Source organism: Panthera pardus, unplaced genomic scaffold (assembly GCF_024362965.1).
Source record: "Panthera pardus isolate Hobbes unplaced genomic scaffold, ASM2436296v1 HiC_scaffold_25, whole genome shotgun sequence".
NCBI classification, from domain to species: Eukaryota; Metazoa; Chordata; class Mammalia; order Carnivora; family Felidae; genus Panthera; species Panthera pardus.
Window position 1 is genome coordinate 57,007,624 of NW_026526821.1, and position 27,124 is coordinate 57,034,747.

At 41.2% G+C, this 27,124-nt stretch overlaps 1 protein-coding gene across 1 annotated transcript in view; it reads right to left on the minus strand.

Annotated features, from left to right (window-relative positions):
- The window catches only part of SLC9A2 (solute carrier family 9 member A2), a 99,451-nt gene that overhangs the window by 10,335 nt on the left and 61,992 nt on the right, over positions 1–27,124 (minus strand). Inside the window, exons 4-8 of the mRNA XM_053890504.1 lie at positions 22,466–22,683; positions 21,867–22,069; positions 11,628–11,717; positions 10,991–11,061; positions 4,584–4,745 (exon numbers count right to left, since the gene is read on the minus strand). Coding sequence (XP_053746479.1) covers positions 4,584–4,745; positions 10,991–11,061; positions 11,628–11,717; positions 21,867–22,069; positions 22,466–22,683 — 744 coding nt within the window. The remainder of the gene's footprint in view (positions 1–4,583; positions 4,746–10,990; positions 11,062–11,627; positions 11,718–21,866; positions 22,070–22,465; positions 22,684–27,124) is intronic.

Below are 27,124 nucleotides of genomic sequence, written 5' to 3' on the forward strand. Positions count from 1 at the left end.
TGAACAAACTTTATTAGCTTGAGAAAGGATTTCTTCTATTGTTAGTCTATTTATATATTTAAAAAAAATAAAGGATATTGAATTTCGTCATATAATTTCTGGGCCTCTATTACAGATAGATAATAACCCTTGATTTTTCTCCTTTATTCAGTAAAAGTGGTAAATAATGGATTGATTTTGACTCTTAAATCATACTTATATTCCTAGAATAAACCAAAATTATTATGATGTGTATCTCGTTTATAGATCTCCGGATTTGGTTTGCCAATATTATGTTTAGAATTTTTACAGGTTTATTATAATTTTCCGTTCTTATAAGTGTCTTTGTCAGGTTTAGTATCAAAATTATGCTAGTCCCATACGGCAATTTGGGAAGCTTTCCATTTTTCCGTACTTACTGAAGAAGTCTGTGGAAGATTGGTTTTATTTTCTCCTTAAATATTTTGTAGAATTACAAATAAAGCCAAATGGTCTTGGGGTTTACTTTGTAGAAACAATTTCAAGTACAGATTTATTTCCTTAGTATTTACGGTACTATTCAAATTTTCTGTTCTTTTATGGGTTTAATTTGTCATTCCTTTTTTCTAATTTCCTAGTATGATTTATTGATTTTCAGCCTAACTTTGTTGTTGTTGTTTTTTCTTTTTTTTTTTTTTTTTTGCCTATTAACTGTATTTCTAACATTTTCATTAAAGGTTAAAAAAATTTTCCTCTAAAAATGCTTTATACAAGTTTTCATACATCCTGTTTTTCAAAGTATTTTCTGATTTATAGCATAATTTCTTACTTGATCCAATTTTTATTTAACTTCTAACTACAGGGACATTCTACTTTTTATGCTCTTTTATATTTTATTTTGGTTCTGATTCCCGCCTGGTAAGGGAACATACCCTATATGAAACTTTTTAAGACTTGATTATTTATTATGTTATTGAAATCTTCTATATCCCTGTTGAAAGTCTGTCTGCTTATTCTATCATTTTCTAGGAGAAGAGCAATACAGTTATCCACTATGATTATGAATTTGTGTATTTCTACTTGTGGTTCTGTTATGCAGAATGTAATGTTTACATTTTATGGTAATAATATAATTATACAAACTTTCTTTTGTTTAGGTGCTTTAACAAGATACCTTTTTATCAACCTTTCACTTGCAATCGGTCTGTACTTTTAGCTAGAAGTGCTATCTCTTATAAGCAACACTTAGTGAGTTGTATATTTTTATCCATTTTGATCATCCATCCTTTCAAATGGAATGTTTGTATTTAATGTAATTACCTTTGGGTTCAGACTATCATCTTAGTATTCGCATTCTATTTGTCCTACCTCGTCTATAGTTGTTTTTTCTACTTTGCTGCCTTTTTAAATTTTATTTTATTTTGCTCTTTTATTTCTGTAGTTAGGTTGGCTTTTATGTTCTTTTACTGTTTTGTTTTTTGTTTTTTTTTTGGTGGTCACCTGGGATTACAACATTAATCACTGACTTATTAAAATCCAAAATAATTTTTACTATTTTCTGGACAACACAAGGTTATCAAAACACAATTAACACCATTTACCTCCCTCCCAATTTATAAACTGTATTTGTTGTTCATTTTAATTCTGCTTACATTCAAAACCACACAGACATTATTACTTTATGCAACTGATATTCATTTAGCTATTATAAGTACTCATTTCCATTGTTTTAATTCCTTCCTTAATCTCCAACCCTTCTCTCTACGGAGACTCTTCCCCTTCTGTCTGAATTTTTTTTTTCTTCTGCCTGAAATTTTTTATCATTCAATTTAGTATGATGATTTTTAATTGTCTGAAAATGTTTTCATTCTCCTTTTTGTGAAGAATATTTTAGCAGGATATGGAACTCTATAGATTATCAGTTGCTTGCTTTCAGAATTTTGTTGAAAAATCAGTTGTCAGCATTTCTTTTTTACTTGAAGAAAACAGGTCTCTTTTTCCCACTGATCATATTTAAAATTCTCTCTGTGTCTTTGACTTTTAGCAGTTTTTTTAGCATGCACCTGCATTTGGTATTTTTCTTATCTAATCTGCTTGGGGTTTGTCTTTGATCTGTCTGGGAAATGCTCAGTAATTAACTGTTAAAATACTATTCCTACTAATTTCTCTCTCATTTTCTCCTGGAACTTTCACATAATCCCATATATTTCTTACTTTATTTTCAACATTTTCCATGCTCCCCTCCCACCCCCACCCCACCGCACCAGCTCTCTGCTTCATTCCGGTTATTCCTTCTGTCTTACCTTACAATCAGTCGATTCTCTCGATAGCTGTATCTAATCTGCCTTTACACTATCAAATGAGATCCTAAATTTAGTTATTTTAGCTTTAGCTCAAATATGCCACTTAGATCTTTTCTATTTATATCATCCCCCACAACAATGTCAAAAGCATCAATGCCATTTTCTTTCCTTACACATACTATTATTTTTATTTTAAAGTCCCTGCCTGATAACTTAATTATGTGAATCCCCTTTATGTCTGTTACTACTCCCTGTTTTTGTTGTATCTTTTTCTCAGTGTTTTCAGTAACACTTCCTTGTCTACTCTTATGCTTTGGATTGGTTGATAGACACGATATAGGAAAAATCATGGAAGTAGTTTAAGACTCTTTATAATCTTATTTTCCTCTGGAGAAGATTTAAGTTTACTTCTCTCAAGCAGCTGGGATAGGAGTAATTACCAATTCCAAATGATTTAAACAATCATGGATTGAGAGAATTCTAGGCTAGACTTCTTTCCCTTGAGGGTTAAAGGGTAGAATTTGGAAGTAATAGCCTATAAGCTGGGTACAAGAACCCCTCCTTCTTAGTAGGTACTGAATTCCAATTGTATTCTGTTTTAGCCTTTTAGACTCTCAGATAACTTCTCTGTGATCCAGGGGAAAAAATGGCACCAAATGCCCGTTCCATCTTCTTGGACTTCCCTTTTCTGTTGACTCTTGGCCAAGAAATTCTTTGCACTGGTGCTTTCCAGCTTTTCAGCAGGTTTTAAAAATACATTTTGTGCTTTTTTTTTTCTAGTTGTTTGCATAGGATGGTTTGGACTACAACACTGAGTCCATTACTGTCAGAAATACAGTTCCTTATTACCTCCCTTTCTGCTTTTCATTTTCTCTAAAGAAAATGTTTCAGGAGCTGTGGAATGGTCAATATGCTACTCATTTACACAGCCATGCAGCTGACCATTAATTCTGTTACCTACTTCCATAACCTTAAGCCTTTGCCTTTCTTCTGCTTACTACCAGCTTCCAAATGAACTATACACAGAGAGGAAAACTAAGATTTCTTAGTGATGGCAAAGATAATGGCTCTCCTTTGTGAAGCTGAATAATTGAATTATCCTTTGCCACAACTGTGAAAGGAATGGTGAGTAAGAAAGATCATTAATTTGTAAAGCTAGAGGGAAACAAAGATCAAGTGTAGCCCCATTTTCTACTTGAAGAAACTCAATCTCAAGGAAATAGATGGACCAGCTTAAGGTCACATAGTGAGTTACTGCAGCGGAGGACTATAAATCAGTCACTGCGCTCAGTCAACTACTGTTCCTAGTGCAATATAATGCCTTTACCTCCAAGCCATTCTTGATCACTATTTCTTTTTATTTTGGATTGGGTAAACTCACATAATTTTAATACGGGATGTACAGTCTTAGTAAAAACCCTAGTTAATATGGTTGGGTGTAATTTGGAGTTTCCTTGTCTTATTTCAACTCTCCCATTGATAGCATTCTAATTACGTGACATGTTCTTTAAATGCACTTCAAGCTCATCGGTGAAAGAAGAAATCAGCAGAACCTGTAATTTCTGTTATTTTTGTGGCAGGGAAGGACTGATGTTTACACGATAAAATGACCTCATTTGTTAACTGAGCAGTAATTTACTGCTCTGCTATGGACTTGCTATAAAATTTTGGGTAAGTCACTTTACCATTCTGAGTCTTCATTTCCTCATTTTTAAAATTAGGGAGATAGACTAGGTCAGTGGCTCTCAATTCTGGCTGCATATTGGAAATATCCGAAGAACTTATAAATATACCTATACCTGGGCCTTAACACCACAGATCCTGGTTTTATTGGTGTGGGTGAGGCCCAGACATTTGTATCATTTATATGCTCCTAAGATATTTTTAATACGCAGCCTAGGTTGAGAACCGTCATACCGTATGATCACTAATGTTCCTTGCAAGCCTTAAACTACGATGCATGAATAATCTATGAGGAAATAGCTATATCCACATGCGTATTTATAATAGCGCACCTTAAGATATTCCATTTCAAAATGCTCGCTAAGGAGGCACCTTTAAAAAGCACTGAATTACATTAAGAAGATAGAATAAAGGCATACCCATCCTAAACATGACAAAGTATTTGCTGAGCAGTCAATTCTAAAATAACCTGACATGATGTGACACAAGGCACACATTTCTAGGCTGCACATTTTAACCAGGATCTCACTCTTCTGTGAGGTGTCCAGGAAGAGGTCAAATTTGTTATTATTACCGGTTTCCAAAAACTATAAAGACATACACAGGAATACTAACTTTTATTTGCAAAACAGTACTTACTTCAGAGATGCAAAAGAAGGAACAGTACTTATCATCCCCGTCTCTGCCATCTCAATGGCATGTTTTATTTCAAGCTTTTTATATAAAGACACAATGCTTGACTTGGGTTGGTTTTCCCGAATCAAAAGCTTCCGCAGGTATTTGTCATCAAACTTCTTAAACCTGGAAACAAAGGAAATCAGAGCTTCAAGTAATTAATACTAAACTGACAAAAAAACCAAACAAACAAACAAAAAAACCCAACAAGCCTGCTTTTACCAATAAAATCATTTCTACTATACTTGGGGAAAAACTCAGTAGCAATGTTTAGCTCATCTGATTATTATATATATATGTGTGTGTGTGTGTGTGTGTGTGTGTGTGTGTGTGTGTGTGTGTGTGTGTGTATTTTATGTGTAGACCTCAATGTATGTGCATATATAATATATGTATACATAAATGACACTGTTGTATCCAGCCATGATATACATGTATCTAATATTTACTAATAACAGAGTAAACTACGTATTTTTTTTTAACAATTGCTATTTCACTGCTTCTGCTTTCAATAATATTACTCAAAAGTGTTTTTAATGCTTTCTATCTCCAATTCCTCTCCACGGATTTTCTCTTGCACATTCACAAATTACGCTTTTGTCCCCAGCACTCCATTGAAGCTACTTGTACTGAGGTCATCGGTGACCCTACAATATATATCCAATGGCCAGTTATTAGCACTCACCTTTCCCGACCTGTCCTGCTTAATAGGTCATTTTCCGGGACGTCACATTCCCCTGGGCTCCCTCCTACCTCTTTCCCAGTCTCTTTTGTTGGGTATTTTTCTCCTTTCTGGCCTCTTGATGTAGGAGTGCTCAGGGTTCCATCTTGGTCCCCTCTACCTCCACTTGCTCTCTAGCCATCTTGCCCAGTCTCGTGATTTTAATAGCATCTCTGTGCCAGCAACTCCCATATTTGTATCCTGCTGTAGCCTCATCCCCAAATCCCAGAAATGAATATTCAGCTGCCTATTCAACATCTGCACTTGGATATCTAGTTCTCCAACTTGACTTTCCCACCGAATGCATCTTCTCCTATAGTTCTCGCCATTTCAGTTAATGACCACTCCACCCAGTCAATTTTGATTCTTCTCCTTCTCTGACATTCCACATTATGGACTGAATTGTGGGCCCCTGAAAGTTCACAGGTGGAAGTCCTCACCCCCAGGACCTCAGAATGTGACTGTCTTTGGAGATAGGGTCTTTACAGTAGTGATTAAGTTAAAATGAGGTCATTAGGTCAGGTCTCAATCCAATATGACTGGTGTCTCTATAGTAAGAGGAAATTTGGACACAGACACACACACAGAGGGGAGACCATGTAGAGAGGCAGAAGGCGGCCATCTACAAGCCAAAGAGAGGGGCTTGTAACAGATGCTTTACTTATAGCCTTCAGAAAGAACCAAATCTACTGATAACTTTGATCTTGGACTTCTAGCCCCCGGAACTGTGAGAAATTAAATTTCTACTGTTTAAACCACCCAATGTGTGGTACTCTAACAACTCTAGCAAACTAATACTCCATGTCCACGCTACCAGAAATTTCTGTTAATGCCACCATCAGAACACACACACAATCCCACCATGCCTCGGCACTTCTATCCTCCTATCTCTTGGATCCACCCTGATGCAAGACATCATCACCTCTCGGTGGATTCTTGAAACAGGCATCCAGTTGGTCTCTCTGCTTCCACCACCTCATTCCTCCAGACTACCCTCAACACAGAAGCCAGAGCGAACCTGGTAAAATGTTAAGTCAAACCATACAACAACGCCGCATCTCTCTTGAGTAAATGTACAGCGACCTGGGGGCCCTACACAGTTTGGAGCTGTACCTCTTAGCACTGTGCTTCTCACATCCAGCCTCACTGGTGTCCTTCCTGCCCTGGAAACTGGCAGTTCTGCTCCCACCTATGGGGCTTGGTAGCCACTATTCCTTCCACCAGGAGCACCCCTGCCCCACAGTTGCAGACCCCCCCTTTATGTCTTCCCTTAAGAGCCATTTTTCCAAAAGGCTTTCCCATCCATCCCATTAGAAATGCATGCTGTCTCCCTCCCACCCTCCTAACTTCCCATTCTACCTCCCAGATAGATTTCTCTCCATACCATTTATCATTTTCTAACATGCTATATAATTTATTTATCTTGCTTTCTGTCCCCTAGCACTAGAATGGTATATATGGGCAGAGACTTTTTCTTTTTGTTTTTGTTTTTTTTCCACTTTTTCCTGTATCACCAGTGCCTAGGACAGTGCCTGGTACACTATAAGCATGGATGGTAGAAGAGATCTTTTGCCTCGATTCCTCCCTGTATCTACACCCTCTGCCATATTACTTGGCAATGTCCTTCCGCCACGGCCTAGGTGACCTGTGCTGTCCTGTTTCCTGCCACTGGCCCCAATAACGTTACTTGCTCTGGTCAGTGGGCTACAGCAGACATGATGATTGGGGCAGAGGCTTAAAACAGACTTGTTGGCTTGCACTTGCGTATTGAAGCTTATCTCTTTTGTTTTCACAATTACCATGAGAAGGACATGCATGGAGTGACTCATGAGTCCCAGGACAAAGGTGAATGCCACATGAAGCAGAGCTCTGTTACTCCAGTCACATACAAGAAGGCCAGCCAGGATGAGCTGACAACTAGCCAACCCCCTGAAGCATTAGCAAGACCTGTCCGCATCAGCCCGGCACAGCCCCAGATCCTGGACTCTCAGACTCATGACTCATATGCTTTCATAATGTGACTGTTGTTTGGACAGCTGTATATCAGGGCAGTTTATTATGTAACATTATTATGCCAAAAGGTAAGCAAAACAGCATGCAATAAATATTTGTTGAGAAAGAAAGAAATGCATTACAGTGATCACCGTAAGCCCAGAGAGGTTTATAGGTACACCTGTGCTATGAAAGGAAACAATGTGAACCCACATTCTTGGTACTAGTCCTTTGTTCTATACTGGAGGGCTATGAATAATTAAAGAGAGCCATCCTTTCCACTGGGGCCACAACACTAAACACACAGCTAACTTTTTTCTCCGTTTATTCTCAACTTCATGTTAGGCCCATTAGGCCAGGACTCCTGGCATCAGCAACACATCTTTTCACTGTATTTTTTTTTAACGTTTATTTACTTATTTTGAGAGAGAGAGAGAGAGAGAGAGAGAGCAAGTAGGGGAAGAGAGAGAGAGACAGAGACAGAGAAATCCCAAACAGGCTCTGTGTCGTTAGCGCAGAGCCCAGTGCAGGGCTCGATCTCACAAACTGTGAGACGAGGACCAAAGCCAAAATCAAGAGTCGGACTCTTAACCAACTGAGCCACCCAGGTGCCCCACAGCAACACCTCTTTTTAAACTTCTGTTATTTTTATTATTGCTTTAGCTTTTCAGTAGAGATCAACAGAAGAATTAACATCAAGGGCAATGACATCTGATCTATTTAGCATAGGAAATATGTACTTTCTTTTCTTTATTTCCACACCTTTCATTTCTCTGCCAGGCCACACCTAGGTGCTTTCTTCCTTTCGCCATCATTAGGCAACTTTTACCAAGTCTGAGAAACTTTCCTACTCAAAGGATTGCGCTTTACCCTTCCTCAAAGCATCAAATGCCTCAAGAATTCTCTGGCAAGACCACTAGAAATTTACAGCATAAGGATTCCAGACGAAATGGAAAGATACCCAACATACCTGAAACAATCCACTTCTTTATATGTGATCTTTAACATCAACAATCATGTACATACCAGAGATAGGATCTGCAGAGAGCTAATTTTAAAAATGGCCTGCGTCAGCACCAAATTCCTCCACACCCACACCCACTTCCTTGCTCTACCTGCGACATACAATGTACTTGACAGTCCAGAGAAGTATTTGAAATCTACCTGGAGAATATGAGGCATGGAAACATACAGGACTGAAATGAAGTATGCACACTGCAGAGAAAAACGTGAGACACAACGCAATACCACCTTTCGGACAGGAAATCAGAGTTGGCTCTGCCCTCTTTAGTATTTATGGTCCAATTACCCTGGCAGCATGTAGAAATCAGTCTGGAGCAGACTCCCGTACCCCAGAGACAGAGCATCTCTGCCTGCAAGACAGGATGTAGCCAGACTTTTCTCTGCTGTTCCAGATCAAACCCACAGAATCACAGGGTCCACCAATCCCTCCTACCACTGTCCCAGGGGCTGCGGACCTGATGCCTACATCTATCTACTCATGTCTACTTCCCCCTGTTTGGGAGGCAGAGGAGTGGTATAAATCTTTAATTGCATTGTCCCTTTGGAAAGGAACCAACTGTTGTGGGCTACTATACTCTCCTGTCCCTCCAGGGAAGGAAGGGGTGCCTAGAGAAGGGAGAAAAGTGGTCGGGTGGAAAGGGAGGATACAGGTGGAAAACGGACCGGGCTGAGAAAACAAGAGAGAGAGAAAGGCAGAAAAGTCTGTACTGCTGGCTTGGCAAAGACAAGGATCCATCTTTGTTAGGAAGGTCCCAGGGATGTAAAGCAGGGTAGCGTAGAAAGTCACAACAGAGATAGGTAGGTTCTCTCATCTACCTCCCGCCTGCAAAAAATGTAAAATCCTGCCCAAGATAAATGGCCATTTTTCTCCATATTTTTATGATGGAGATTTCAGTTTGCTTTATTACTTTGTGCTCCCATGTGGCTAACTGGGCACTCTCTCCAGACAAATAAAATATTTTTTCTTTACTTAATAAAGTAACACTAAAGGTTACTGAAAGGTCCACCAAGGTCCACTAAAAGGTCCAAGGAACTTTTCTACATTAATAGAAAAGTGTAGCCAGGTTTGTAAAGGTTGTTCTCGTACTTAGAGTCTCTGTAACTCATTTGATCACCTAATGATATCACACACACACACACACATACGTACACACACACCGGTTTGCTGTGTGTCTGTGTTGTTACCTTTATTTTATTGCAAAATTTTAAAGTCCTGAGTTCATGGTTTATATTTCTCGTGTAATCCAATACCATGTTGGAACATGTAAACAAACAGTAAGCATGCAAAAACTCCCTTACGTGAAACTGCATAAATTGGTACGTTGGTCAACTTCACGTAAGTTAGCAGGGAGAGGGAGGGGATCTAGCAAGTCAGGAAAGCAAAGGCAAGCAGAAGAGGAATCTACCAAAATATAGTTTAAATCTGTCTGTCTGTCTGTCTCTTTCAAAAGGCTTTCTTCAACAGTGATGGGCTGATAAGTGTTAACAAATTGTTTTATGACAAACCAGAAAAAGGCTCTGGTTCAGAGCATTTGTTAGTTCCATGGCAAACTCCTGCCATGGCTGACTCAACCTACCCACGTAGATGGCAGTGAAGGTGCACGATCAGCTCCTGGTGGTCCGGTGGGCTGGCTCCTCCACTCTGTGGTCCCCAGCCCTGCTGTCACACTAATCCTTACTGCTTGATCCCATAAGTCCGGTTTTCAGTTAATATGAAAGCATGTACCTAATTCTGTACCTAACTCTGCCTGGCTAGTGTACCTTGTCCATTTCAACTCTAAGATCCTTGAGGAGAAGCACTGAATCTTCTTTATCCACCGCAGAGACTTTAAAGGTTAAAACAAAACAAAACAAGGACAAAGAAACAAACAAAAACGGACAGAGACAGACACATTTATATAAGCACACACAATATTTCATGTAAGTGTAGATTGAAAAGCCTTTGTTATTTGTATTTTAAATCTATTTGTAAAACGCGTGTTATTCTATTTATATCCTCAGGTGCTCTGAAGCTCTGCACTGGACAAAGCCCCTCAACAAGCGTGGGAGAACAGACAGTAACAGAACCCTCAGTTTTTAACCAAATGGACTACATTCCTCAGCCTCCTGTGCAGTGAGAACTGCCCACGTGATGGAGCCCTGGCCCTATAGGGCCAGGCCATGTGTGTTAACTGGAAGAATTCTGTGAAAGCTTCGGACAGCTCCATTTCAGAGGAAGCTGGTACATATTCCTTGTCTCTTCATTATCTTTCTTCCTACGTGCAGCCTGGAATGTGTGCATGATGACTAATGCTGCAGCAGCCACTCTGGTCTAAGAGGCAACCTTGGAAACGGAAGTTGTTGGTGGATTCACCAACTCGGGACAGAAGGGTCCCGAGAACCACAAGCGGTCCGTGGAGCGGAGCTCACCTATTAATGCCTACATGGTCTACAGAGCTCTGGCTTTTTACAGAAGAGAAAAGTAAGCTTCTAACTTGTTCTAGGTGTCTGTGGTTGTTGAACTTTATCTTAAAGGACAGAGGCTGGCACAGCGCAGGAAAGGTGTGCAACTCAGAAAAGTAACACAGCTCAGTAAGCCCTGCTTCCAGAGCGAGCCAGAGCCACTTCAGAATATAATGGCGCAAGACCTTCTTACTTGTCTCTCCAAAAGTTGTGACCCCAATGTCCACAAACATCTTCAATCCCAGTCTTCACATGATCAAAAAACTAAAACGGAAAAAGCAGGCTCTTGATTAATTGTTACCTGAAATCACTAATTTCCACTCTACTGCTATCACTTCTAAATTCTGAAGATGCGGATCATTTTTTGTTTTGTTTGTTGTTGTTGTTGTTGGGTTGTTTGCTCATTTTGTTTTGTTTTTACTGCAAGCCACAAAACAATAATTCAACTCCAAACAAATTGATGTGTATTATATCAATATTAGGCAATTCTCAGGTTAGCTTTCTCATCGTAACACTTTGCTCATAATTTTGGAAAATAATGACATACAGTGATAGTTTTCCAGCAGAAACATTTTCAGGTTGAATGAAGTAACAAGAGGGATTTCTTGGGCCCCTATTCCCAAGAGGTCTAGCGGGTCAATTTGGAGAAGCCACTATGGGGTTGTGCTCATTCTATTCCCCCTACTCATGCCTTCCTTGGCCCCCCTTCCCTTTTATCCTTTGCCATTTCCCTCTCCTTCAGGAAATGAACACCTTAATATCAAGTGGTCGACCGAATCCAACAATTTTTTCTCTTATCATTTAAACCATTACATTACATTAACACTTACCCGGCAATGGATTTCTTCACTGACCGCTTGCTGTTTCTTATTGGACTTCTTCACATCTAGAAATTCCACCAGCGGTCGGATAGTAATTCCCTACATAGGAAAAAAAAAAAGTGTATCTTCTTATAAAATTAAGTTAAAAATTCAAGAATAACTTTTATTCTTCCAAGCTTTGATAACTAACAAAAGATGCCCTCCTCTACTAGAAACACAACAATGGACAAAGTACAAGACGTTGCAAACAGACTCTAAGTAAGTTATTCTAAGAAACAGAGAAAGAAAGAAATTCTAAGAAATAGTAAAGTATTACCCAAGTCAGAGGAATCACCTACTTGCAGTATCCATAGAAAACTTTTCAGTAATTCTTATATTCATTACTTTATTAAAACCACTTTATTGAACTTCTGCACAAATGTTAGGGTCTTGGGCATTTGGGACAAAGTTAAGGCACTCAGCTCTAGGACTTTGTAATTTTACAGAGAGAAGGATACACCAAAAACAGTTATAAAGTAGGCAAAAGGAAGAATGAGAGGTACCGAGGAAGCCCATCCAGGAAGGCTTCCTGGAGAGGGAATACTGGATAACAGTCTTAAAAGACATCGGAAGCGTATCGTAGCAGGACCAAACACGAGCAAAGAATCAGCAGTGAGAAAGGGTACAGAGGGGTTTGGGCACATTTGCGAACTTGAAAAATGGACAGAACCATAAGGTATTTAGTAATCTAAGAAAAGAAAAAAATATCCTTAATATAAAAAAAAAAAAACATCTGCCAGAAATCTGTAGTGAACATCTGACTTAATCATTAAACATTAAAAGCCTTTCCATTAGAACTAGAAATAACACAAGGATACTCCTTATCTGCTATTTGACACAGTTCGACATGTCCCAGCCAATTTAATAAGAGACAAACAGGTAGAAGTAGAGATAATAAAAATGAAATAACAAGATTTTTGTTGCTCGTGAGCGATCTAGTTTTTGTCCTAAAATATCTAAGACGATCTTTTTTCATTAAGAAATACCAAGAAAGTTTAATAAAGTCACTAGACACAAAATCAACATACACAAATCTATCCCATATCCTAATTTCAAAAAAGAAACAGAACACTTACATGAAAGAACACATATATATAATACTAGTGTGTGCCAGTATATAATAACATATAAAATATACACTAGTATACTATATAGATACTAAATATATATTATATACTCCATATATGCATATTATGAAATATATGCTCCCATCTTGAAATGCACAAAACCTTTATAAAAATAACCATAAAAATTAATAAAGGATATTTAAAAGATTTGAGTTTTAAAAAGACACAGTTCCTAGATGGGATTACATTACAGTATGATCCTGACAATTTTATCTCAGTACATGCAATAAAATTCCGGTAACATACTCCAAAGTATTTTTACTAACAGAACTTAAGAGGCTGGCTCTAAATTAGTCTGGAAGAGTACAGGTAGCCAGGAAAACTTAGAAAAAGAAGAATGAGGAGGAAGTTACAGATATCAAAACAATCAGTTAATAGACTTAAAACTATGAGATACTAGCACTAAAACAGGCCAGGTAAGGGGTGGTGAAAATGTGGGGTCAAGGAAGAGCCCCAAGTCTGCTGCATGGTAGGCAGATGGGTGGCCCTTCTTGGCATGGGGAACACATGAATGGGGGGGTGGTAACTGGGTTTTTTTGGGGGGGGTGGATACACATATTGAGATATGTTCCCTGCCATGTATTTGATTTTGTCTTGCCTTTCCACGTCTTTGAGAATGTTTTTGATAATATAAACTGTGACACACACACACACACACACACACACACACACACACACACTTTTTAAACTTTTTTTTAATGTTTATTTATTTTTGAGAGAGAGACACAGAGCATGAGCAGGGGAGGGTCAGAGAGAGAGGGAAACACAGAATCCGAAGCAGACTCCAGGCTCTAAGCTGTCAGCACAGAGCTTGACATGGGGCTTGAACCCATGAACTGTGAGATCATGACCTGAGCCAAAGTCAGCCCCTTAACCGACTGAGCCACCCAGGTGCTCCCCACCTTTTTAAAAAATTTTTTTAATGTTTATTTTTGCAAGAGAGAGAGATACACAGAGTGTGAGTGGGGGAGGGTCAGAGAGAGAGGGAGAAACACACACACTTTTTAAAGGAGGTTATTATCCACTGTGTTCTATCAATCCAGCTTCAGGTATTTTTAAGTTTAACTTTCTGGGGTGTGAACTGATTTTGACCAAATTTGGTATATAAGACACATTATGTTCTATTTGCATTTCAGTCTGTCTCTCTGAAATAATATAAGAGGTGATGCACAGTTTTCCAATCAACAAGTATTCTGTAATTTTTAACTTCTATAAATGAAAATAGGTGTAAACACGTGGCTACAGAGATGGGTGATTCCATTGAATTTGAGATTCCATGAAAACACTGATTTAATAATCACTCCAGGAAAAAAAAAATCAACAAAATCAGTGTCATGTAGAAACTATCTAATGTGTTCTAAGGACACTCGCGGTTGTTTTGCATGCTTTTTTTCTATCAGTATCCATTTAGTAAAAAAATAAACAAGGGCCCAGGCATTGTAATATAGGGGACATAAAAATAAAGACAGGACACGGGCCCCGATCCACATGTGGACTCCTTCCACCAGACATATAATCTAGAAGTTAATGTACTGCTACAAATAAAAGAAAACTGATCAACTACAGGAAGCAAGTGCGGTCTGGTGATTAGGGCAAATCCAGTTTCCAAAAACACCACCTATTTTATAGTTTATAATTAATAAAATCTATCGGTTATATGCAATGGATCACTGGTACAATATTTTGACAACCTGTTCTTAAACAGCTCCTTTAAGAGTCTCCTATTTGCTCTTTGAAGTATTTGCAGTTGTCATGTCATGTCAACAGGAATTATTTGATAGGTTCCTCTCCTTCCCTTCTTCCTTCCTTCCTCAGTCCATCTATTTTGGAGGCAGAGTATGTGGCATCTGCATATGTCATATTAAGTTCCCCAAGCTGGATGCTCTCTTCTAGGAGCCCTGGGTCTTGGGTTGGGAGAAACAAAGGGGGAAAACAACAACAACAACAACTAACCCTTGAGAAGTCACCTTATTTTACCACACTGGAAAATTTCTAATTTAGGTCACTTGGGAAGCAACCTGATCAGCTTGTTACCATCCATGTGGGTTAAAAACAAAATAAAGAAACCCCTTGGTCCTCCATCAAACCACTGAAAAGCGCATCTACAAAGTACGAGTAAAATGTTCACCCATTCATTCGGCTTTGGCACAGAGAACATAACACCGCAGGGCCAGACCCCATGGAAGGGAATATTTAATAGCAGGTGCAAACAGAAGGACAGCGAGGTGAGCCTTGTTTTCTACCTGGTGCCACCCCTGTTTCCACCCACCTTGCCTGCTTCTGTTCCCAGTAACAAGTCACGAAAAAGAACTGCTGTCTGATTAAGTAATGAGCATTCTTTTGCTTTAAGCTTTTGGAAGAAAATGAGTTGGTTGGTTGGTTTTAATTAAATTTTACCAAAAGAAAATAATAATAAGGAGGTTGGTGGGGGGGGGGGGGGGAACTACCTTCTATTTCTTTGCTGATTTAGCAGACAATTTCCAGAACAACTTGAGGAAACTCTTATTAAAAAATGGCGCTATCATTGCTATGCGTAGCCCTTATCCTATGTAAGGCCGTGCTCACATTACAAACTTGATCACAGAGACTGTAAACCCAGTTGCACACACAGTATTTATTTTTGAATGGGATAAGTGGGCAAGAACCATAAAAGTGTTCACACGGTGCTCACGCTCTTCACCCCCCAGTCTCCCGGCTTCTGTTTACATTTCTTTCTGAGCTTAACCACATTGCCCGGTATCTGGCCATCATCTGTCTGTCTCTTCCCCTAAACCAAGTCTTTCCCTTTACTGTGCCATCAATGTTTCTCTCTACTGTACCAGCATTCAGGCATGCTACTATAGCTTCTACTTTGAAAAACACAAACAAAAGCCCAAACAGTCCCTTCTAGCTACTGCCCCTTTCCTCTCCCAGATCTCAACAGACTTGCCTTATGTCTCCTGTCTTCGATCTCTCTTTATCCTTCTCCCTGGAATCCAATCGACTGGTGTTTCCTCACCATCGAACCCCAGCACTCTTGTGAAGATGTCCACTCATCACAGACTTGCTGCATCCAACAGTCCACTCTCTGCTCCCATCTCACCTGACCATGCACCCCCTTTATCACAGTTACCAGAACCCTCTCCTTCCTGAACACTTTCTTCACTTGACTTCTGGATGAGCCCCTCTTGATCTTTCCCCCACTTTACTATTCACCTTTTTCATTCTCCTAGGCTGGTTCCTAAACATTTTCTTGACTTCTCAATATGGATAGGCCTCCTCTTCCATATTCCTCCTATGCTTGCTCCTGAATAGTTTCTTCCAGACTCATGCTTTAAAAACCATGTATATACCAGAGTCTCAAATTTCTATCTCCCAGTGAGGAGACAGCTTCTTTCATAAATTCTAGACCCATATATATAATTGCCTAGTCAATATTTCCATTTAGATGTCTAATAGGCAAATATTCATATCCAAAATGTACATGTCCAAAACTGAACATCTGGTTCCCCACCCTTCAAACCCAATACCCACCCCTGGTATTAATTTAAACATTGCCTTCTCTCACCTGGTTGCTCAGTCACAAACCCTTGGAACTATCTTTATGCTTTCTCCCACATCCTAAATTATTCACCTACTTTTTTTTTTCTTATCTTAAAAATTCCTGATCATCTTGTCATTTTACTGTAGGACCAGAATGAATTTTTGTTAATTTCATAGCCCCCTCCCCACTCACTTAGTAATGATGTATGTTAATTAAATATGGAAGGTGTCACTGTTACACTACATACATATCTTAAATATGACCATTCATTTAACAAATCAAAGCACACTTGAAGGTCCTCGCAATATCTATAAAATAGTTGGCATCATTGGCCCAGTTTGAGAGGCTAAGTCAGCAGAGATACTTGTTGTTGAAAAAGGCCAGCCCACCTCGGGTCCTGAGTGTCCCACCCATTCTTGCAGGGGGGTACCAATAATGCGGGGCCTCAACCACTGTTACCCAGGCCATTTTTCAGGGTTGCATTTGCAACAAGCAACATTGAGGGATGAGGTAATATCCCCCTCAAGACAAAGAGAGATAGAGTCTCACGCTCAGTGCCTGTGTCCCGTCTCCTGCCACGCACCACACGTGCAGACCTCCATTCTGAGTCCTCTGTGGGGAAACCCCGGGGGATGGAACACTGACACAAACCAACACGAAGCTCCGGCTACTCCTTTGGCCATGTGTGAGAAAGTGAGTCACGAGTCAGAATCTTCTCTGACTTCTCTGATTCATGGAATCGTCTGCAAGTGTCCATGGAAATTTGACAAGCAGGTTAAACTTGTTAACTTGCAAACAGGGTAAAATCTCAGATGCTTTACAGTTCTGAACAACGACTTACAACAACACTTATCTGCAGTGGACACTGAAAGAGACTGGCCAGGACAGCCTGGACTCTACCTCATCCCCAATCTTGAATATAATTTTAAAACAGGAGAGACAGCTTATATTTTATGTATCATTACCTATCTTATCTAAAAGAAAATGAATTCACATGCTCAAGGGATCAGATTGTTTACTCATTCAATATTCCACAAGCAAGACTGTACTCTGGTAACATGTTAATGTGTTTCATAAAGAGGCAACTTTCTCTAATTATCACCATGACTCAAGGAACGCTAAAATTCTCATTATAAATCTTGGTGTCACACAATAAACCATGTCACATGGAATTCTATTTTAGAATATAGTGCTGATAACTCAACAGTATTAGAACAGAGGCGCTCATCATATAAGAAATAGTGAAATAAGGGGGGAAGGCATTTTGAAGTTTCATGATAGATCCATCAACATAAAAGTTGTCATTTGAGAAAGAATGCATAGCCCTTAATCAGAAGGCACAATTTTATGCATATATTATAATTATTTCTGGTATGTTTATAATCCACTTAAGTATTTTCTTCCAGGCTTCTTTCCCCGAGTCCCTTAATTATGGATGTATTCTGGAAAAAATATCCTCTCTTAAGGAAGTGTGTGTGCCATTTGTGTGTGTGTGCATGTGTGTGTTCATAACCCAGAGGCTCTTAAGAACTAGATTCAGGGGAGCCTAGGTGGCTCAGTCGGTTAAGCGTCCAACTTTGGCTCAGGTCATGATCTCATGGTTTGTGGGTTCAAGCCCCGCATCTGGCTCTATGCTGACAGCTCAGAGCCTGGATCCTGCTTTGGTTTCTGTGTCTGCCTCTCTCTCTCTGCCCTCCCACTCTGTCAGAAATGAATAAACATTAAAAAAAATTAAAAAATAAAAATAAAAAGAGCCAGATACATTAGTCTCCAATCTGTCCACACAAAAGGGTGGGCAAACAACAGTGACAGGAAGATTATGGGAAGTATGGAACTATAGAAATTCCTCTCCTTCAGGGGTACCAGAGAGAGCTTTGCCAGGTTATCCTTAAGCTGAATCAGAGGAGAAGACTATCCATGGTGTATGCTTACAGACTCCCAAATGTTGACCCCCAAATATCTCCATCACTGAAGGGTTAATTTGATATACCTACTATACCAAATATAGCAAATACATCTAAACTATTCTGTTTGTGGCCGGTGTTTTTTCATTTGTCGCATCAAAAACTCTGTTAATTGCAGTTAAGTCTGGATATACATGCTGTTCTTCAAACTGGGTGTGTAGGCTTTAAATATGCGTATGTCAAGTTCACCTGTATCTTTTGGTTGATTTACAGTTCCAAAAAGCCAAGATACTATAAGCATAATAATGGCACTCTATATTAATCACCTATATACACACATTCATTGAATAACTGTACACTTTTCTGTAATACTTTCCTTTTCCCTATGTTATGTTTGTTCTGATTGTAGAAATGCAATCTTGCCTGTTGACTCTAATAACTAAAACATTTGAGGTTGTATGTTGTATGTCCTCTCCTGAATTACATCTTCCTATTTAGTCATTTTTTTTTAATGTTTATTCATTTTAGAGAGAGAGTAGTGTGAGCAGGGGAGGGGCAGAGAGAGTGAGCAAGGCAGAGGATCTAAGGCGGGCATTGCGCTGACAGCAGCCAGCCTGATGGGGGCTCCCACTCTCAAACTGTGAGATCATGACCTCAGCTGAAGTTGGACACTCAACTGACTGAGCCACCTTAGTCAGGCGCCCCTTAGTCCTTTTCATTATATTTTACAAAAGCATGTGCCCCTGATGTCGGGGGAGGGGGCTGGTTCTGCACTATAGGTATTTGAGAAGCACTTGTGTAGGTAATTAATAGCAGCTGATATATTCATCTCCAAATGACCTAGTTCCTAGTTACCCCAGGCTGACTTGGTTCTATTTTTGTATTTGACACCTTAAGTTCTGAGGGCACGGAGGAGTCCAGAGCACTGACTAAGCCTTGGCAGGGCTCGCTAGGAGTGCTAAGGACAGGGCAGCTGGCCTAGGAGAGGCAGTAGTTCACTCACTCTCGCCTGACTTTTCCCCTCGAGCCGGATGCCCCAGGATGGATGCTCCGTAGAGATTAAAATGCTCAAGGCAAAATGGATTCAATGCACAATTTTGCCTCAGGTAACCTGTGGGGGTAGCAAATTGGATGACTTTTTACAAGAATCCTGTAAACACCACAGTAAAGAGATAAAGACAAGGTCAGTTTGCTTCTCCTGTACACCCCCAGGTGACTCACTGAGTGTAAGAAGGGGACTCAAGCCAACATGGGATATTTGAACCACAACTAGTATGTGTGACTATAACCGGCACTGTTATGAATCATAATCTGATAGGTAATGTCTTTTCTGAGTGAAGTCAATGGAGTTCAGTCATTCTGAGCTCGTCTGTGGGGTCAGAGTCCTAGGCTTAACCTCAGCTTCTGTCATTCGCCTATGTGTGTCCTTGAGTCAGTCTCCTTTCTCTCTTTCAGCCCCATTGGGCTTGTGCTCAAAGGTTTGTTGTGCAGATGAGATAATACACAGAGGAAAGTCCTTGTCTGAGTACCTGGCACAGGATCACTGATGGGTACCAGCAGTCTGAAGGTGCTGAGGACAAAGACAGTAACAAAAAATGGCTACTTCTTGACTTAGGAAAGGGTCACCCAAGGCATTCTTCTCCAGGATTCCTCAGACAGGACAACCCACTGTCCCCAGCACTGGGAGGTATGAACGGATAAAGGATGAACTGCTTTTTGGAGAACTGATCAGCGGGAGGAAAAGGAGCACAATGAGTCACAATACTGAATGCTTATTATGTACTTTATTGAGAGTCAAGACCAAATTGGTCTCTGCACCACCTTTTACTATGTGTGTAAATTTAGGAAAGCGACTTAAGCATAGGCTCAGTGTCTCAGTTTCCCCCTCTGTAATATGGGGTTAGTAACAGTGAGTCCTAGAGTTTTGTGCCATAGAATTGTTATGAGGATCGAATGAGATACTATAAGAAGAGCTTAGACCTGAGTGAGGCAGCTAGGAAGCATTCTGTGATGAACTATTGAATAAAGTTGTTGTTTTTTTTAAAGTACCTCCTGGGTTTCCCCCTTTGTCATTATCACTTGCTCTCAGTGTCCTTGGCTACCTCCTTCTTCTCCCCAGTGTCTTAGAGTTGGGCTGCCCCAGAGACCAGTTGCTGGTCCCGTATATTGGCTTCCTTGATATATATGTTCACTCCCTTGGCAACAGGTCCAGTTTCATGGCTTCCAACACCAGCTCTCTGCAGATGACCAAGCTATCTCCTAAACCCCAGGCTTAGGACCCTGCCTGCTCATCCCTCTGCTTGTAGGTTTACGCAGCACCCCTAACCCAGCATTGCATGTAATCGAGTCCAATCCCTTCCACCCACACCCTTCCCTCCTCACTTAAGAGCAAGTCGCTCCTCCTAGCTGCTCAGACCCAAAGACCTTGCGTCCTCTGTGTTCATCCCCCATCCCTCCAGCTACACTGGCCAGGAACACATTGCCTGCAGACCTATGGTCCTACCTGCCCAGAATGTTCTTCAGCTCAGCTAATTCCTTCACCCCCTACCAGCCTTTGATCCAGTGTCACTTGATCCAGTGTTGCCTTCCATGACGACTCTATTTAGAACTGCAACTCCCCTGGGGCGTCTGGGTGGCTCAGTAGGTGAAGCGTCCAATTCTTGATCTTGGTTCAGGTCACGAGCTCATGGTTTTGTGAATTTGATCCTACATCGGGCTCTGTGCTGACAGTGTGGACCTTGCCTGGGATTCTCTCTTTCCTCTTTCTCTGACCCTGCCACACTTGCGCACACGCTCTCTCTCTTTCAAAACAAACATTAAAAATAATTTTAAAAAGAGCTGCAACCCCCTGTCATTTACCACTCCACCCTCACCTGAGCCCTTACTTCTCCTTATATAGCACCTTTTACCTTCTTACATCCTCTATAATTTACTCACTCACCATGTCTGGGGTCTAGTTTCTGCCATCCCCTCTGGGATGCTAAGTTCACAAGGACAGAGATATTTCTGTGTTTTGTTCAGTCACGGATCCTAAGCCCACAGAGCACTGTCTGGCACATCGTAGGAGTCCCAATACATATTTACTAAGTGAGTATCTGCGAAATATAATCTCCTAAGGGCTGGCTCATTAACTTAAAGAGACTGGTTGGCGAAGTCAGGATCCTGACACGGGCCCGTGTTCTTCCTACCATACTTTCTGCCTCCTGATACTAAACATGTATTCACACCACCCATCATTTGCAGGGACACACTGCTATGTAGTCAACTAATGTCAAATTGCTGTGGGAAGGTCATCACACAAGTAGCATTTAACGAGCACATTTACTAGGTCAGAGAGTAAGACAAATGACAAGGGTTAGCAAGCTCAGTTCATAAGTTTCCAGTAGTAAGCTTAGATCACTTAGCTGAGTTTCCTTAAATAAGAATTCCTGTGGGGGGGGTGGGGGGGACAAGCGAACAAACTGGATTCTCCCAGGGTCCTGTACCATCAGGTGACATGAGAAGATAGCACTTTCCCTAACATCACGACTGCCAAAGTTCCAACCCACCTTTGCCACTTTGTATCCTGCAAAAGGAGTACATTATGATAGCCTGAAAGATCTGGTCTTCTCTTGGTAACCAGACAGACTGTGCCGGAACAAAGAAACTTACTCACCAGGATGAAGACAGTAAAGAATATGACAACGATTGCAGCTGTAATGAACAGCTTTTTCCGAGGAAACACAGCAGCAGGTAGGAGAAACACAAGCGCAAAGCAGATGGCACCTCGGAGCCCTCCATAGGCAATGATGAACTGATCCTTAAAGGTCAGGGGAATCGTCCGGAACCAGTTAATGACCTGAGTCAGGACAAAGACACCTGAGAACAAAAAGCAAAACCAAAGAGAGCAGACTGTGTGAGGCCGGGACGTGAAACTAGGAAGACTCATTTTCTGCGCTTCTGTGGCACACGGGCACGGTATCTAATCTAAGTCCCATGATCTTCCCCTGCACCTCCGCTCTCAGGCGCGCTTCCTCGTTCCAGGATAATGGGAGAAAACGTGGACTCAGAGAGGCCCAGAGAGGTCAGTCTGACTTACAGCATAGTCACGAAGGTACTTGGGGATGGAAAGCATCTATCAGGAATGGGGAAGAGGGGGAGGAGAGGGCGAGGGAGAAGACAAGGAAGAAGAGGAAGGAGCAGCAGCCAAAGGGAGGACAAGAAGAAGCGAGCCCCATTTGTCTGAGTGTTCATTTGCGAAACAAGCACCATTACCCAGCGCTCGCCAGATGAGACAGAAGGCAAGAGTGAAGCACACGAAGGCCCAGTTCCACTCGTGGTTCTTTCCAACGGTGGACACGCCCATGAAGATGAAGATCAGGGTCTCGCTGACGCTGCTCAGCATCTTCATGAAATACTTGATGGTTGTGTAGGACTTTTGAGATACGTTTTCTTCAACATACTTATTCATAGTCATTGCACAGGCGGTGATTCTGCAAGAAAAGATGCAGCTCCTATTGAAACATGACATGGATCCTAATCAGAATATTGAGTGTCAGCACTTAAGGGCTCAATGGCAGCTCTACCCTTCTGCCAGTCACTATAGTGTTATTGATTGACCGGTGTAAGTGAACGAGACGTGCATCATCGGAGCCCCACTGTCCCTGGAGGTCTTCATCAGTACCTATGGCTTGAACGTCTCAGCTCTGCCCAGCTTTGTAGTCTATGGGCACGGGCACCTGCCAGCATCACAAAAACAAGTCCACGATAAATTCAAAACCTGTTGTCTTCCCACAAAACCAGCTTCATCATCTCTATGCCTCCAGTGCCTAAAATGCTAAGGTATTGCCTAAAACCCTGAACTTGAAACTGCAGTGGCATTGGCCTTCTCTCCCCTGCCACACCTCCTCGGTGCCCCCTACCCCACCACCTAATTGGTCACCAATTGTTTTCTACCCCTCATCCTGAATATTTCCCAGACCCACTTACTCTTTTTTTATCCCAAAGCCTTAGTTTCGGGTCTCGTTTCTACCTATCTACTGTATGCGCTCCTAGAAAATTCCCAACGTATTTATAGGCTCAGAGAAACTCCAAGAGGAAAGAAGCCCTTTTTCTTGTTTCCTCCAACATTTCTAAAACTCTGGGACTACAGAGCCCTTATTTCCCCCTCGGAATATATCTGTTTTAATAGAGCACCTGTGCACACTCTGGTGAGGGCAGGGCTTCAGGGTCAAGTTCATGCTCCTAAGGTGGACATCCAAAGCTCTTCATACTCTTTCCTCAGTGGACAATTCCAGTTTCATCTCCCACACAGCCTCTCCACCCAGCATACACCATATGGCTCAACTGTAATTTCCCCACCACACCCTGCTCTTTATTGTCTTTTTGCCTCACCGTGTGCATAAGCTCATCTCTCTGTCTGGAATGCTACCCCTGACCACTCAGATGGCAACCAGAGAGGAAAATTCAGTATGAGCCCGATGACAGCTCATTCCAGGTTCCATCTAAAGAGACACAGATACTAGACATCGGCTGTAGCAACATTTTTTCTAGATATGTCTCCTGAGGCAAGGGAAATTAAAGCAAAAATAAACTACTGGGACTTCATCAAAATACAAAGTTTCTGCACAGCAAAGGAAACAACCAACAAAACTAAATGGCAACCTACTGAATGGGATAAGATTTGCAAATTATATATCTGACAAAGGGTTTGTATCCAAAGTATATTAAGAACTTCTACAACTCAACACCCCAAAAAACCAATCTATTAAAAAAAAAAAAATGGGCAGAAGACGCCTAGCCGGCTCAGTCAGTTGAGCGCGACTTCAGCTCAGGTCATGATCTCATGGTCTGTGAATCCGAGCCCCGTGTCAGGCTCTGTGCTGACAGCTCAGAGCCTGGAGCATACTTTGGATCCTATGTCTCCCTCTCTCTCTGCCCCTCCCCCACTCATGCTCAGTCTCCTTCTCCCTCTCTCTCAAAAATAAGCATAAAAAAATTTTTAATGGGCAGAAGACATGAACAGACATTTCTCCAAAGAAGGCACTCAGTTGGCCAACAGACACATGAAAAGATGCTCTACATCATTCATCATCAGGGAAATGCAAATCAAAACTACAATGAGGTATCACCTCACACCTGTCAGAAATTGCTAAAATCAAAAACATAAGAAACAACATGTGTTGGCAAAGATGTGGAGAAAGGGAACCCTTGTGCCCTACTGGTGGGAATGCACACTAGTGCAGCCACCGTGGAAGACTATATGGAGGTTCCTCAAAAATTAAAAATAGAACTACCCTATGATCCAGCAATCACACTACTTGGTATTTACCCAAAAGATACAAAAACACTAATTCAGGAGTGCCTGGGTGGCTCAGTCAGTTAAGCGTCTGACTTCGGCTCAGGTCACGATCTCGCAGTTTTTGAGTTCAAGCCCCACATCGGGCTCTGTGCTGACAGCTCAGAGCCTGGAGCTTGCTTCAGATTCTGTGTCTCCCTCTCTCTGTCTCTGCCCTTCTCCCACTCATGCTCTGTCTCTCAAAAATGAATAAACATTAAAAAAACACTAATTCAAAGGGATACATGCACCCCTATGTTTATTTCAGCGTTATTTACAATAGCCAAACTATGGGAGCAGCCCAAGTATCCATCAACTGATGAATGGATAAAGAAGATGTGGTATGTATATGTGTGCGTTGGATATGTATATATCCAACAGAATATTATTTGGCCATAAAAAAGAATGAAATCTTGCCATTTGCAACAACATGGATAGAGCTACAAGAGTATAATGCTAAGCAGAATTAAGTCAGTCAGAGAAAGGCAAATACCCTGTGATTTCACTCATATGTGAAATTTAAGAAACAAAACACACAAGCAAAGGAAAAAAGGGGAGAGAAAGAGGAAAACCAAGAACAGACTCTTTAGAGAACTGATGATTACCAGAGAGGAGGTGGGGGTGGGGGGGTGGGTAGTGTAATAGGGGATGAGCATTAAAGAGTACACTTATCATGATATAAATTAAGTGATAAAAAAAATATACAGAGACATGGGGACTAGAAAGTACCAAATGACTTCATTATGAGAGAGGCTGTTCTAGAATGAAGGAAGACAGAATTTGAGTGAGCTGTCCGCCTTCCACCATGCCATAAACCAATTGCTGGCCATGATCTGTGAAGTTTTCCACATTCTAACTTCAAAGCTACAAGGACCCTGAATGCACCCTGCCCCCAACCACCGCATGTAGTCCTTCTGACCTTGAGAAGATGGCTGGTATTTTAGGAAAATCCTCCTACTGTGAGCACAAGGATAGGTAAAGAACACAAACCTAAGGGCTCTCTGAATCAAGACCTAAACGGGTAATCATGAACATATTTCATTGCAAGAAAAAGACCTGTTTTTTAAACACAAAAAATGTATATTTATTTTTGTGCCCTTATTAAAAGAAAACAAAGACCCCATCAGGTCAAGAACCATGCATTTAGCTACAATGTCACTGTCCCCAGAACGAGTGGGTACTTCTTTTAGATTTATATGTGGGAGGAATGCATAATTCACGTGGTTCCCGAAAGAAAGAGTGCCTTATTAAATAACCTAGTAAAATTCAGCAACCACAAACACATAGCAAAGACTTTGACATAGCAGAGGGCTTGTATAATAACAAGCAACCTTTATAGCACCCCTGCTGTGCCAGGTGCTATGCAAGCTCCCTGTGTGGATTATGTCAGTTAGCCTCATTACAAGCCTCTCAAGCAAGTTCTGTTATCATTCCCATTTTACAGATGAGAAAACAAAGGCAGACAGAGGCCCTCTTATTCAAGATGACACTGCTAATAAATGGTGGTGCCAGGATTTTTACTCAGGCAGTCTGACTCAAAGCCAGCACTGTTGAGGATGTAACCCTTGCTCTCTTTGAGCCCGGTTACCTCCGATGGGGAAGAGGTCTTAGTCCTCTGCCAAGCCCTTGCTCATCCTGTCTCAAATACAAGCCCCTCTGTATGAGCTTCGTATGGCTGCTGTAAGAAATTAGCCAGAACTTAGCAACAACAACACAGACTCATCATCTTATGCTTCTGGAGGTCAGCAGTCTAAAACCACTTTCACTGGGCTGAAGTCAAGGTACTGACTGATAGGGTTGTATTCCTTCTGGAGGCTCTTTAGAGAGACTGCTCTCACTTTTTCTAGTTTCTGGAGGCCGCTCACAGGTCTGGACTCACGAGCCGGTCATGCCAACTTCCTTGGCCATCTCCTTCCGACTCTGACCCTCCTCCTACGATCCTCTCCTCAGGTTCTATGTGATCAGATCTGACCACCCAGACCATCTAGTGTTATCTCCCCATCTCAAGGCTCTAACTTAATCATGCCTGCAAAGTCCCTTCTGCCATGGAAGGTACCATATTCTCAAGGAGAGTCTGGGGATGAGAATCTTCAGGGGGCCGTCACTGAGCAGATGTGTGGTGGTCACAGTCAAGTGCGTGTTTCTGGATGAGCGTGACCGGAGTTGCTCAAGTGTGCTTGGTGACAGAGGCAAACAGAAGCTTTGCCACGCTAACTTGAATCAAAGGCTGGAATGTCCACTAGCAGGCGAGAGAGCCTGAGGAGGAAAGAATGGCAAGGAGCATCTCTCTGAGCAAGTCTACAGGGCATCTCACCAGCGCCCCGCCCCCCCCCCCCCCCCCCGAATAGAAGCCACTTGTTAACTACACTCCTGAACATCTTCGGCTTCCATATTTTAGATTTTCTTTAACCCGACTTAAAAAAGTAAGATTTACCCAATAGAAAGTAATGAAGGCAAAAGCCAGATTAAGCTGATTAAAAATCTAAAGCATATGTTTTTATACAAAAAAGACATACACACAGCAATACACACTAGTGAGCATTTCTTCATTGTTGTCAAGTTGAAAATTTGTAACAAAAATAAATTATAACGGTCCC